Source organism: Balaenoptera ricei, chromosome 11 (assembly GCF_028023285.1).
Source record: "Balaenoptera ricei isolate mBalRic1 chromosome 11, mBalRic1.hap2, whole genome shotgun sequence".
NCBI lineage: Eukaryota > Metazoa > Chordata > Mammalia > Artiodactyla > Balaenopteridae > Balaenoptera > Balaenoptera ricei.
The window spans coordinates 35,798,359-35,812,934 of NC_082649.1; the positions used below are offsets into that span (position 1 = coordinate 35,798,359).

A 14,576-nucleotide genomic window follows, 5' to 3' on the forward strand; every position below is an offset into this window, starting at 1 on the left:
AAATAAACAGATGGGACCTAATGAAACTTAAAAGCTTTTGCACAGCAAAGGAAACCATAAACAAGACGAAAAGACAACCCTCAGAATGGGAGAAAATATTTGCAAACGAGCAAGGGACAAAGGATTAATCTCCAAAATATATAAACAGCTCATGCTTCTCAATATTGAAGAAACAAACAACCCAATCCAAAAATGGGCAGAAGACCTAAATAGACATTTCTCCAAAGAAGACACACAGATGGCCAAGAAGCACATGAAAAACTTCTCAACATCACTAATTATTAGAGAAATGCAAATCAAAACTACAATGAGGTATCACCTCACACCAGGTAGAATGGGCATCATCAGAAAATCTACAACAACAAATGCTGGAGAGGGTGTGGAGAAAAGGGAGCCCTCTTGCACTGTTGGTGAGAATGTAAATTGATACAGCCATTATGGAGAACAGTATGGAGTTTCCTTAAAAAACTAAAAATAGAATTACCATATGATCCAGCAATCCCACTACTGGGCATATACCCAGAGAAAACCATAATTCAAAAAAACACATGCACCCCAGTGTTCATTGCAGGACTATTTACAATAGCCAGGTCATGGAAGCAACCTAAATGCCCATGGACAGATGAATAGATAAAGAAGATGTGGTACATATATACAGTGGAATATTACTTAGCCATAAAAAGGAACGAAATTGAGTCATTTGTTGAGATGTGGATGGATCTAGAGACTGCCATACAGAGTGAAGTAAGTCAGAAAGAGAAAAACAAATATCGTATATTAACGCATGTATGTGGAACCTAGAAAAATGGTACAGATGAACCGGTTTGCAAGGCAGAAGTTCAGACACAAATGTAGAGAACAAACATATGAACACCAAGGGGGGAAGGCCACGGGGGGCTGGGGATGGTGGTGTGATGAATTGGGCGATTGGGATTGACATGTATACCCCGATGTGTATAAAATTGATGACTAATAAGAACCTGCTGTATAAAAAAATAAATAAAATTAAATTAAAAATTTAAAAAAACTACATGTGGAATTTAAAGAGGCAGTTATTAATAGCTAGGGATTGATTACTTTATATTATTTTAATCTCTTATTTACCTTTGTTCTAAACCACTGAACCTTTCTATGTCTACTGAAGTTAAAACGTTTGGTCATATCAAGATATATATATATATATATGCCTTTAATAAATTGAATACATGAAAATATGAATTGACAAAATCAATTTTTATAACTTTTCAAAAGACTTCATCATTGCATTTTATGAAGTTTTTTTTAGTGTCTTTAAAGTTATTTTATTTTAATTAAAAATTATTTTAAAATAGTGTTTTTAAATTCCATAAACTGAAGTACATGAATAGGCTATATCTTCACTGTTAAAGAGGCAAACCAGTCTGGATTTTAATTTGGTTGTTTTGTGTTTGCTTTTTCAAAACACTGAAAGTATCAAGCAATTGTGTAGCTCTGCCTTTGAGGTGCCATATAACTGCTTGGTGGAGGTAAAGGGAATATGTGTTACTAAGAGAAATCTTGACAGTAAACTCTGCATAGGAATTTCCTCTGTATCACCCAAACCAGGAACTTTCTGGCCCCTACTGCTATTAAAAAGAGCTCATTCCAACAAAGTGGCTGACAGTGAACTCAGTTCCTTGCACATGAGGGTCCATGTCTTTCACTTACTGGTTAGGGCTTGGGGATCATATAAATGTATATAATACTTGTCATAGACCAGAGAATTCTAAAAGAAAAAAAAAATCTTGAAGTAACCACCTTTAAGCCAATTGGGAATAGTTCTTTCAGCAGAATCGAACAAAAAACAAACGTGAAACTAATGACCCTGAAAAATATTTGTATAGTTTCCTTTGGTTGTAGTCCTGTTGGCACAATCTCAGCCTTCAGTTTTTCATGTCCTGTGGATTGTAGTTAACCATAAATTGTGAATTTATTGCTCTTATCTGAACTTTCCTTTTATAAATTATGTGCTTTTCCAACACTGTATGTTTTAAAGGGCCATACCCCATAAAAGATGCTTGTCATGTTAGCAGAGTCAAAATAAGGCTTTCCTTCAACCCCCACCATTGGGTCTCAAGAGCCCCCATTGTTGCATCTTGTTAAACATTATTTTCTTTGAAATGCAAGACACAACGTTTATTTGATGATCTCATTGCCCTTGTTGTTTGCATCTTTACTTATTTTTTAAAAGTCTGTAGGAAAGTTCTGAATTGAAAACACAAATTTAGTGTATTAGGGATTATGGCAAATGGAGGACATTTTTCTGACTTGATAGAGAGGCTTTGTGATATGTGTGGAAAGAGTGAGTGTTCCTGATTCAAAAGACCAATTTTTAAATCCCAGTGTTTCAGTTTCCTAACTTGTAACAGTATGCAAGTTACTTAATTTCTATGAGTGTTCCTGTCCTCATCTGTGAAAGAGGGAAAATAATTTTTAGGTTTATGGTACAGATAAATAACAGAATACATGTGAGAGTGCCTGACATGTAATGGATGTTCAATAAAAGTAATAATAAAATAACTAGGGAAAGGCAGTTATAAAGAGAACCAGACTATAATATTCTGTTTAATTCTTTTCCCACTTAAATAAGAAAACACGTAAGGTCGCTAGCACAGTAGCCAGGACATAGTCGACCATCAAGGGATGTTGTTACTCGTTCATTTAACGTTTCAAGTTACTTCTTTGTTTGGTTTCCAGGGCCAAAAAATGTGTATATATTCGTGACTCAAAGTTCAACAACAGGTTGCCTTGTTGTAATGCTTCTTAAACATTAGTGCATACACGAATCACCCGGGAATGTTGTTTAAGTGCAGATTCAGCAGGTCTAGGATGGGGCCTGCGATTCTACATTTCTGCAAGGCTCCCAGGTGATGCATCTGAGGTTGGCCTATTATTTTTCACACTAAGAACAGCAAGGCATTAATAGGCCAGACAATAAATACCTTCTCTTTGATCCTTGTATTACCTTATTTCATAGCGCTTAAAAAGTTTAGAGATGATATTATTTAGCACATTTTACAGATGAGAAATCTGTGACCCACAGAGGCTGATGAATTAGTTGACAGTTGAGATCATTCAACCTAATTGTTCAACCACCTTCTTTACCTACAGTGATGAATATTTTTAATTGTGTAACTATTCTCTCATTCTTCCTATTTAGTTATATTCCTAGAAGTTAAGAGTTATCAGGTTTCCTTCTATCTTTATCATTGTTTTCCAGCTTTTTAAAAAAGATCTTTGCTTATGTTGATATGTAACTCTAGTTTGTCAGCAACCCCATTGCTTAACCCTGTCGGAGACAGCCTATCCTTGCTGGTGCCATGCTTAGTGGCAAAATGACTGGTAGAGGTCGGGCAGATTTTGATACTTGTTGGTATAATTAGTACCAGTTAAGTTTTTCAATCAGCACTCCTTTCTAGCCCTTTAGAATGAACTGCCTATTCCTCTCTCAGAACCAGTGAGAAGCCAGATGAACCATCAGTGCAGGGATACCAGGGATTTCTATGATCCTACCACCAAACAGCCCTGACCCACAAAGTGGGGTATCTTTTATCCACCTCACTCTTTCCAGCTCAATATCAGAGGACAAGGTCCTGGTGTTTTGCACTCCCTAACACTGTTTTTCATAAATTCCCTGGAATATTGTGTTGTAGGACACTTCTGCTACCCTTGTCCCCCAGTTACTCCCTGGGGCTCACCTCTCATAGCTGTCCCGGGGGTTTAGAACCAGCCAGGGTTTCCATACCCCAGTTTAGGTATGCTCCTCTTACTAATGCCCGTTCCTCTTTTCTCCCAGCTTTGCCACAACCAGTGATATAGAGATATGGTTTCTAGCCCATTTTGAGATGCTAATGCTGACAGGAACATGTTAATAATTTTTTTTTTACAAACAAAAATTATTTTAGAATAGTGAGACCGTCATAATCATGCTCAGTGTATAAACAATGAAATTCATTTAATAAACAGTTGAATGTAACATAGTCATAAAAATATTGCAGAAGAGCAAGTTTAGCTTGGATCACTAGTCTCTATTCTCACAAGGAGATAATAAATGTTCTTGAGCCGAAGGCAACTGGGCAAAAATCTCAGGATTTTCCTTCCTTCCTTCTTTCCTTCCTTCCTTCCTTCCTTTCTTGTCTCTTGTCTTCTGTCTTTTTGGGTGTGTTGCAGGGTACTTGCAGAATCCTTGTAAAGGGATTCATTATTAAACCATCATAATATATCATGAATATTTTAATGTCAGTAAGTATACCTCTTCACCACCATTTTAAACAGTTGCTTAACTATGTACATAACTAGGCCATAATTTATTTAATTTCCTAATGTGGGACATTCTGATTCTTTTCCTACTTCTTTTGCTGTTATAAATCATGCTGGTCAGTGACCTTATTAAGATCCAAGCAACTGCTACTCAGTTATTTCCCTCTTGTCTATTCAACTATTTACCTCCTCAAAGAATTCTAGAAGGTATGGCATTCCCTTTTAGAAATGCATTGCCCAGCATGATGTTCAAACAAATTTAGTAACTTTGCTACAGTATGGTAAGCATAGTGCTTAAACCTTGGACTCTGAAGTCAGCCTCCCCAAGTTTGAATCCCAGCTCTGCTGTTTGCTAGCTGTATGACCTTGGGCAAGATATATAACCTCTCTGTACTTCAGTTCCTTCGCCTATGATATAAGGACAATAATAGTACTTAGCTCATCTAGTTGTTGTGCAAATTAAGGAAATGATGTATTCAAGGGGTACAGACTAGTAGCTAGCATTTAGTGCTTACCCAAGTTATATTAGCTATTGTTAACAACAATTAACTTGCTTTCCCTTTTTATTCACACTACTAAGCCTAAATTTCTACAAAAATATGGCTACAGACAAAATTTCATTTCTTTGGCAAGAAATATTGGGAGCAAAAAGGGAGGAGTACGGTGGTCTTGAGGCGGGAAGGCACATGTTAGGAATTATGGTCAATTCTTATGGTGTGGTCAGATATCAAAATTTATAGTTCAGTGGAATTGCTGAACTAGGCTACAGGCTGTCAGAGCTAGCTCATCAGCAGTCAATTTGGTGGAAATAGCTATAGTCACCAAACACCTACCAGCCAAGTTATGTGTTCAGACACATGTAGATTATCTACCATCTTTCTTGTCCATATGAACTAGAACTGAATGGCATACGTTTATTTTTACTTCTTCAGTAGGATTCTTTTACTTCTTTTCTCCTGGCGAAACTAGAGAATAAGTAAAGTTTCTTGTTTACTTGGGCTTCTCATAAAGAACAGACTTTATCGTACTCACTTGACCTCCTTGGAGACCCTTTTCTGCAAACAGTTCTTCACTGGCCAGCAGGGTTCTGGCAGCTGGGAGACCCCTCAGTGGGAGCAGTGACTAGGTATGAACTTGGGAACTATTTTGGGAGATAGGAAAATGCAGGGAATTTGGGGTCAATTGTTCACTCTTAACTATGAGAGGAGTACATCGGAAACATCTGAATTAGGCATTTTTCTGTACTTTAATTATTAGACCAACTCCTTGGTTGATAAGAAAATTAATTCAACAATAAATCATTTAATGTATGAAAGAAAGACCAGGCATTTTTCTCTTATCTAAAGAGGCTATGTTGTCTCAAGCACTGAGAAAAAAATTGCACGTCAAAAGACCTGATTTTCATTCTTAGTTTTATATCAGACTAGTCGAGTCTCAGAATGGGTAAAGCAATCCAGTTCTTTCATTTAGGCAGAACTTCTTCACCATTTCTTTGGATTACGTCCCTGGTCCTCCTTGTATCCAATACTATTATTGTGCAGGACAAGAGTCTTGATGGAACAGCCAAAGTCCAGGGAGATTGAGTGATCTGTGAGTGGTCACTCAGCTAATCAGCAGGCCTGTGTCTTACAATGCTTTCTTGTGAACTAGGAGTCCACTTCAGCCCTGCTTCATGGGACCTTTCCTAAAATATTTGCTTTATAATCAAACTATACAGGAGAAATTATTTTCTAAAGAAAAAGCAAGACGGAAGAATTAATTAACCATTGCTTCTAACCTAGTATTGGCTGTTTGAAATGTTAGGGACACTGGAAACCAAAAAATGCTTTTACTCCAGAGAATGGGTATATCCTAGAACTAATGGTAATTTTCAAAGTTCCAGAATTTTTGCTAAGTATTCAGGGAAAATACAAATAGATACACATTACTATTTTTTGAAGCTTCATTAATTGGCAACTGTACATCCAGGCTTCCTCATGGGTGACAGAGGAAAGTAGCAACTATGAATATGTTGCCTCAATGTCCATCATGAGAGGCTCAGGACACCCATACTGTGGAATATTATATAGCCATTAAAAATAAAATAGTTCTGGGACTTCCCTGGTGGTCCAGTGGTAGAGAACCCACCTCCTTCCAATGCAGGGGATGCCGGTTCGATCCCTGATTGGGGAACTAAGATCCCACATGCCGCAGGGCAACTAAGTCCGTGTGCCACAGCTATTGAGCTCATGCGCCTCAACGAGAGAGCCTGCATGCCACAAACTGCAGAGCCCATGCACTCTGGAGCCCTAGCTCCACAACCAGAGAGAGAACACCTGCACACCACAACTAGAGAGAAGCCCAAGAGCCGCAACAAAGAGACCACGCACTGTAACAAAAAGATCCCTCTTGGTGCAACGAAGATCCCATGTGCCACAACTAAGACCCGATGCAGTCAAGAAATAAGGAAAATAAATAAATTAAATAAATAAATATATATATATTTTTAAAATTGAAATGTTCTATTATATATGTACTGGCGTGGAATATTATTTGTGGTAAATTGTTTAGAAAAATAATGATACAGAACTCTATTCAAAGTGTGATCTCATTTTTGTATAAACAAACAAAATCTACAAATGTACATAAGAATAAAAGTATCTGCTTCGTTAAGAGTTAGAGGAACATATTTCAACTGTTAACAGTGGATTATCCAAGGTATTGAGAATAAAGAAGATGAGAATGGAGGTGGGGAGGGGAGTGTTTACTTTTTAATTTATTCACATCTGTGTTGTTTGGAATTCTTTTCATAAACATCTATTTTTATAATACTTCACATTTTTAAAAAAATGTTTTAAAAAAACTTTAAAAATTTTTGTATCAGAAACTAATCTCTCTGTGTGTCTGATGGTTTGAAGCCCTATTTTAGAAGGAAACATTGCAAATAATGCAAATAAATATCCCTCCACCTGAAGAAGCTCCTTAAAAATTACAATACAAATTGTCTCATACTTGGAAGCATCAGTTGTCACGTGTCACAGATTGTAGGACGAGATAAGAATTAAATCTAAAGCTGCTATCTGAAGGAAATCATTACATCTTATTTGAGTGGGCTGATAGTAATAGTGAAAAGAAAATGTGTACCATTTAAACTGATGCTGAAGGTGTGCAGATATTTTCAAAACAATGTGAGGAAGATAGATTTCTGCTGTATGATGATAGTTAGCATAATAGATACTGATTGCCATTCTTACACCTTCCTTATCAAGAGTCTTATCCCAACATAGAGGGGATCATTTCCATTGATTCTATATTGATGCTCTAGATACAGGGTAGGGGAGAGGGAACACACAGCAGAATAAGAGTTAAGAATTGCCCCATGATATTGACCTGCGTGAGCTGCTTGTATATTTTGGAGATTAATCCTTTGTCAGTTGCTTCATTTGCAAATACTTTCTCCCATTCTGAGAGTTGTCTTTTCATCTTGCTTATGGTTTCCTTTGCTGTGCAAAAGTTTTGAAGTTTCATTAGGTCCTATTTGTTTATTTTTGTTTTTATTTCCATTACTCTAGGAGGTGGATCAAAAAGGATCTTGCTGTGATGTATGTCATAGAATGTTCTGCCTATGTTTTCCTCTAAGAGTTTTATAGTGTCTGGCTTTACATTTAGGTCTTTAATCCATTTTGAGTTTATTTTTGTGTATGGTATTGAGTGTTCTAATTTCATTCTTTTACATGTAGCTGTCCAGTTTTCCCAGCACCACTTACTGAAGAGGCTGTCTTTCTCCATTGTATATTCTTGCCTCCTTTGTCAAAGATAAGGTGACCTTATGCGCGTGGGTTTATCTCTGCACTTTTTATCCTGTTCCATTGATCTATATTTCTCTTTTTGTGCCAGTACCATACTGTCTTGATTACTGTAGCTTTGTAGTATAGTCTGAAGTCCAGAAGCCTGATTCCTCCAGCTCCGTTTTTCTTTTTCAAGGTTGCTTTGGCTATTCAGGGTCTTTTGTGTTTCCATACCAATCCAAAAATAGGCAGAAGACCTAAATAGACATTTCTCCAAAGAAGATATACAGATTGCCAACAAACACATGAAAGGATGCTCAACATCACTAATCATTAGTGAAATGCAAATCAAAACCACAATGAGGTATCACCTCACACCAGTCAGAATGGCCATCATCAAAAATCTACAAACAATAAATGCTGAGGAGGGTGTGGAGAAAAGGGAACTCTCTTGCACTGTTGGTGGGAATGTAAATTGATACAGCCACTATAGAGAACAGTATGGAGGTTCCTTAAAAACTAAAAATAGAACTACTGTACGATTCAGCAATACCACTACTGGGTATATACCCTGAGAAAAGCATAATTCAAAAACAGTCATGTACCACAATGTTCATTGCAGCACTATTTACAATAGCCAGGTCATGGAAGCAACCTAAGTGCCCATCGACAAATGAATGGATAAAGAAGATGTGGGACATATATATAATGGAATATTACTCAGCCATAAAAAGGAATGAAATTGGGTCATTTGTAGAGACATGGATGGACCTAGAGACTGTCATACAGAGTGAAGTAAGTCAGAAAGAGAAAAACAAATATTGTATATTAACGCATATATGTGGAATCTAGGAAAATGGTATAGATGAACTGGTTTGCAAGGCAGAAATAGAGACACAGATGTAGAGAACAAACGTATGGACACCAAGTGGGGGAAGCGGGGGTGGGGGTGGGATGAATTGGGAGATTGGGATTGACATATATGCACTAATATGTATAAAATAGATAACTAATAAGAACCTGCTGTATGTAAAAAAAAAAAAAGGGTGAGAGAGACATGTACCACAATGTTCATTGCCGCACTATTTACAATAGCCAGGACATGGAAGCAACCTAAGTGTCCATCGACAGATGAATGGACAAAGAAGATGTGGCACATATATACAATGGAATATTAGCCATAAAAAGAAACGAAATTGAGTTATTTGTAGTGAGGTGGATGGACCTAGAGTCTGTCATATAGAGTGAAGTAAGTCAGAAAGAGAAAAATACCGTATGCTAACACATATATATGGAATCTAAAAAGAAGTGGTTCTGATGAACCTAGGGGCAGGACAGGAATAAAGACGCAAATGTAGAGAATGGACTTGAGGACACCGGGAGGGGGAAGGGTAAGCTGGGACGAAGTGAGAGAGTAGCATTGACATATATACATTACCAAATGTAAAATAGATAACTAGTGGGAAGCAGCTGCATAGCACAGGGAGATTAGCTCAGTGCTTTGTGACCACCTAGAGGGGTGGGATAGGGAGGGTGGGAAGGAGACACAAGAGGGAGGGATATGGGGATATCTGTATGCATATAGCTGATTCACTTTGTTATACAGCAGAAACTAACACAACATTGTAAAGCAATTATACTCCAATAAAGATGTTAAAAAATTAAAATAAAAAACAACAACTGAATATCCCAGCCATCAAAATGCCTCACCTCCTTCGAAACAAGCACACAAGTGATAACAAAGTTTTGGGGAGTCAGATTTTTTTACCTTTTCTCCATTCTTTAGGGTTATTGGAAAATAAATATATATTATTTAATCTAAATTATTTAAAAAATCTTTCCTCCTAGATAACTTGATAAAAATAGCCTGAATAAACATATTAGCACATATATATGTACTCACAAAAAGACAAATACTGTATGATACCACTTATATGTGAAATCTAAAAAATACAACCAACCAGTGAATATAACAAAAAGGAAGCAGATTCACAGATACAGAGAACAAACTAGTGGTTATCAGTGGGGAAAGGGAGGAGGGGATGGGAAACATAGGGCTAGGGGATTAAGAGGTACAAACTATTCTGTATAAAATAAGCTTCAAGGATATATTGTACAACACAGGGAATATAGCCAATATTTTATAATAACTATAAATGGAGCATAACCTTTAAAAATTGTGAATTGCTATATTGTACACCTGTAACATACAATATTGTACATCAACTATACTTTAATAAAAAATCAAAAAAAAAAAAAAAAAAGAATTGCCCCATTGTGCTCATAAACTAATAGAGGAGCCAAGGTGCTGTGCAGACCCTGGAATGCCATGTAGACAGTATAAGCACACGTGATGCCACAAACTAAACCAGGACTTCATGAAGGGGTGGATGTTCCCTCCAAAGGCAGGTGTTTGTTTTCTATTTTTCTTTGTTTTAGAATAGGAAAAACGTGAAAATCATTGTAAGCAGAGGGGAAAGAGTCAGCATGGAGAGGTGATAAGGAGGGAATTAATCAGGTAACCCTGATAGGAGCCTGAAGAGAGCCTAGGGGAGAGGTTGGCCATGAGAAGGAGGAAGGATAGTATCCAAAATATTTAAAAGAAAGAAGAGGACCTGAGTAGTAAGACAGAGACTCTGAGAGGTGCAGGAAAAGGAAGCCGAAGGAGCCCCCTTGAACAGCTTTGACTTTCTCGGTCTAGTGAGAAGCTGCATTATTGATGGAGAGTGAAAGAGTAGTGGCGGGCCTGAGGCTGTGGAAGGATTTGGAAGAGCCACTGTGAATACTGTATGTCAACCAGGAATGATTAAAAGGGTTTGGAGCATCACTGAGGTCCCAGCTCAGGCTGAGTAGCATGAATTTTTTTTTTGAATTTTATTTTATTTATTTTTTATACAGCAAGTTCTTATTAGTCATCTATTTTATACATATTAGTGTATATATGTCAATCCCAATCTCCCAATTCATCACACCACCACGCCCCCCCCCGCCTCTTTCCCCCCTTGGTGTCCATACGTTTGTTCTCTACATCTGTGTCTCTATTTCTGCCCTGCAGACCGGTTCATCTGTACCATTTTTGTAGGTTCCACGTATATGCATTAATATACGATATTTGTTTTACTCTTTCTGACTTACTTCACTCTGTATGACAGTCTCTAGGTCCATCCACATCTACAAATGACCCAATTTCATTCCTTTTTATGGCTGAGTAATATTCCATTGTATATATGTACCACATCTTCTTTATCCATTCATCTGTCAATGGGCATTTAGTTTGCTTCCATGACCTGGCTATTGTAAATAGTGTGAGTAGCATGAATTTTTAATGAAACTAATTTTTAAAAAAAACAAAAACTTTTTCACTACTCTCTGTAGCAATGTTGCAGCTAGGCACAGGGGCATAGAAAGTCAGCTTGGCTAGAATGCATATTTTTTAGAAATCAAATGATTATTGTATTGAAAGCTGCATGTGAAAAGTCATTGGAAATTAGTCAAATAATTTCATCATTTCCAGATTTCACTTTGTCAATTTGTTTCTTCCCCCTTGATGTTTATAGTCAAATCAGATAACCATATTTTCATAAGGAAGTGAGAACAATATCCCGTACTTCAAATGTTAACCAACAAAGTAATGTCGTTAGAATTTCTAAAGTTTCTAGGTCATAGTTGATTCTCATACATTATGTATTTTTAGGCTGGAAAAACGAATAACATCCTTTTTGGAAGACCAGGATCCAGAGAGTAAACTAGAGGTTGGCGCTGATATGCGTAAAATTCATCACTGTTTCCATTATTTAAAGGTAAATTTAAACATTTCCACTAGTAGAAGCCATTGTCTGCCGTGTTCAAACTGTAATAAAACTTTCCTTGTTGACCAACTCTTGAAATGTTTAGGACCTAGCTTCCCATGTCTAGAACAGTATGATCTTCGAATCAATGCTGAGAGGATCACTGAATTTCTTCAGAGGTTGTATCTTACTTCCCAGTGAGTAAGCTCAGACCATGGGCTTCTAAAGCTTTTGCCAGGAATCTCTACCTTCTACACAGAATAGTTCCGTGTTCAAAACCTACTTATTTTGAAGCTATATCAAAAGAATTGTGTCCTTCATTTTTCTGCAGCAGCTTCAGCCTTAGGTTTTCCTTTCATGATGACACAATGGCAATATTGTTAACCTCTACTTCTGCCTGACTTGTAATTTGGCATACTTCATTAAGATATTAGACGTTTGTTGTGAGTCTGCTCTGGACCAGGCGTAGGGAAGACAAAGTTGAATAAGTAAGTCATGGAGAAGACAAATATGTAAAGAATAATTAGAATACATGATAAGTGGTTTTTTAAAAAGTGTGAATTAGTGGTATGGGGTTATGGAGAAAGGGAAAGAGTTCAAGAGGAGAAAATGTTTGAGCAGGAATTCCCTGGTTTAGGGAAGCAGAGATAAGATAAGGGGGAGGGGAATGAGGAAGGAGGACAGAAAGAAGACAGGCAGGAGGAGCAAAGGCAACTGCATTACAAGTCAAGGAGTCAGAGGAGGACACACACGCCTGATTTGTGCAAGGCATTGGTAAAGGCGAAAAGAATCAAAGAAACAAAGACATTTGGAGTTGAGATATGGACGCTAAGCTCTTGTTTCATCTTTCAGAAACTATTGAATGACAAGAAGATCCATGGAACAAGCATAGCCTCCTCTGAAATCAAAGATCAGAACAGTCAAGAACCATTAAAAGAGGAAGAATATAAAAAGCTACGAGATATTCTACAGCAGAGGGACAATGAAATCAGTATCCTTTCTGAAGTGATTAGAAAGTCTTCTTCTACTGGCTTGAAGCGGGGAACACTTAGCTGTCTTCCCCTAACCACACCACCCAGCTCCCCACCCAGATTCCAGCTCACATTGCTTCTTTCCATTTAGAAGTAAAATATCCCTTCGGCAAACACGTGGTAGCAACTAGTAAAAACCAGAGTTGCTATAAAAGAAAAAAAATTACTTTGTTTTTAGGCAGATATAGTTACTATTATGGGAGATATTTCAGTTTATTGAAAAGCATGGGCTTTCTTACACCATGTCTCAACATTAAATTTCTTTTAGTATATTTTTTTGACTACTCTGCAGTGCTCTTTCTGTTTTAATCCTGAGCCAGTAAAGTTAGCTGGTTATCTTTAGCTAGCTGACCAGACACTGGGCTGACCACAGCCTCACCATGGCCCAGAATCTGTGGCTGGTGTGTGGGTGAAACTCAAATGATGGCTGAGAAATGACAAATGGTATTAAGCTTATGAAGAGCAGAGATTGATTTAAATGTAACTTTTTGTTTAAAAGCCAGATCTATTGCTTTGAGTTCCACTTACAAATGTGTAGATGAGTGTTGGGGATAGAAGTCTTACGGCTCTAGGAGACAGCACATATGGGTGCTAAAAATGGTTAGCAGCCCACGGGAGCTGCCTCTCTTACAGACCAGGTGATTACTGCTAAAAAGCCCCTATTGGGTGGTTAGACCTCAGGTCTTCCCAGCATTTCTTCACTATTGTTTCTTATTTTATCTTTCAAGCTTCTTGCAAAAGATTTGACATTTTCATTACATTTGCAGGCTTTACACATGCACAAGCAATGATTTCAGTCAGTTCTTTATGAGCAAATATTTTTGTTCCTTTCTTAAAAATTACTAAAAGACATTTTAGCTTTAGCTATTGTGCAAAATTCCTAAAAATAGCCTATATGAAGGAAATCCAGTAATAAAGAGGTAAAACCAAACCAAATATGAGGTAGGCACTCTGCCTGATTAACTTCAGTCTCTAATTTTAGTTGAGTATTAGCAGACCCTGTATGTCTGATTCAAGTGAGTTTGAGCTGCTTTATTATCCGGCCAGTAACAGTAGATTCGACTGTGCATTACACTCCCACACAAGCCCTTGTCTCTGAGCACTGCCCACAATGTTGTCACCCTTGCATTCCTTTTCCTCTCTCCTACCCTATCCATCTCCAGAGATGGTCCCAGCCTAGACCTCAGTCCTGGCCCCAGCCCCAGTCTGAGCTCTGCTTCTTTTCCTGGCCTTGATCCTAGTTTAGGATCATCTCCCCTAAATACTCCTACCAACTCCTTAATCCCCTTCTGGGCTTATGAATGTCTGTGTGTATGGGAGGAATGAAATGAGATATGACAGAGAGGGAACAGTCTAGGCTGGTTCATATATGTTTATTTTGAAAAGGGAGTGAGAGAGAGACATACATCATTCTTCACTGGTAAATCCAGGTACCGCTGTCCATGTGGGGCTGCACTGGATTCTTTACTGACTGTGAACAACTCCAGCAGGGTCCCCGCCTTCTGGGACTCATATTTGCAGTGAGGGTGTATGGGAGGCATGGTGAAAAGAGCACTGAACTTAAAGTTCACACCCAGGTTGAAGTCCTAGCTCCTCATCCGTTATCTCTGTAACTACCCGGTGAAGCTGGTTCTCGCCAGCGTCGCAGTGCTGAGCAAAGTCGGTAAGCTGCCTTATGGCAAGTGCTCTGAGCGCTGTAGAGTGTTAGGTCG

General features: G+C 37.9%; 1 protein-coding gene across 1 annotated transcript in view; it reads left to right on the forward strand.

The window, feature by feature from the left end:
* The window catches only part of KIF6 (kinesin family member 6), a 397,162-nt gene that overhangs the window by 182,340 nt on the left and 200,246 nt on the right, over positions 1-14,576 (forward strand). Inside the window, exons 11-12 of the mRNA XM_059937468.1 lie at positions 11,740-11,845; positions 12,686-12,824. Of these exons, the coding sequence (XP_059793451.1) occupies positions 11,740-11,845; positions 12,686-12,824 (245 nt within the window). The remainder of the gene's footprint in view (positions 1-11,739; positions 11,846-12,685; positions 12,825-14,576) is intronic.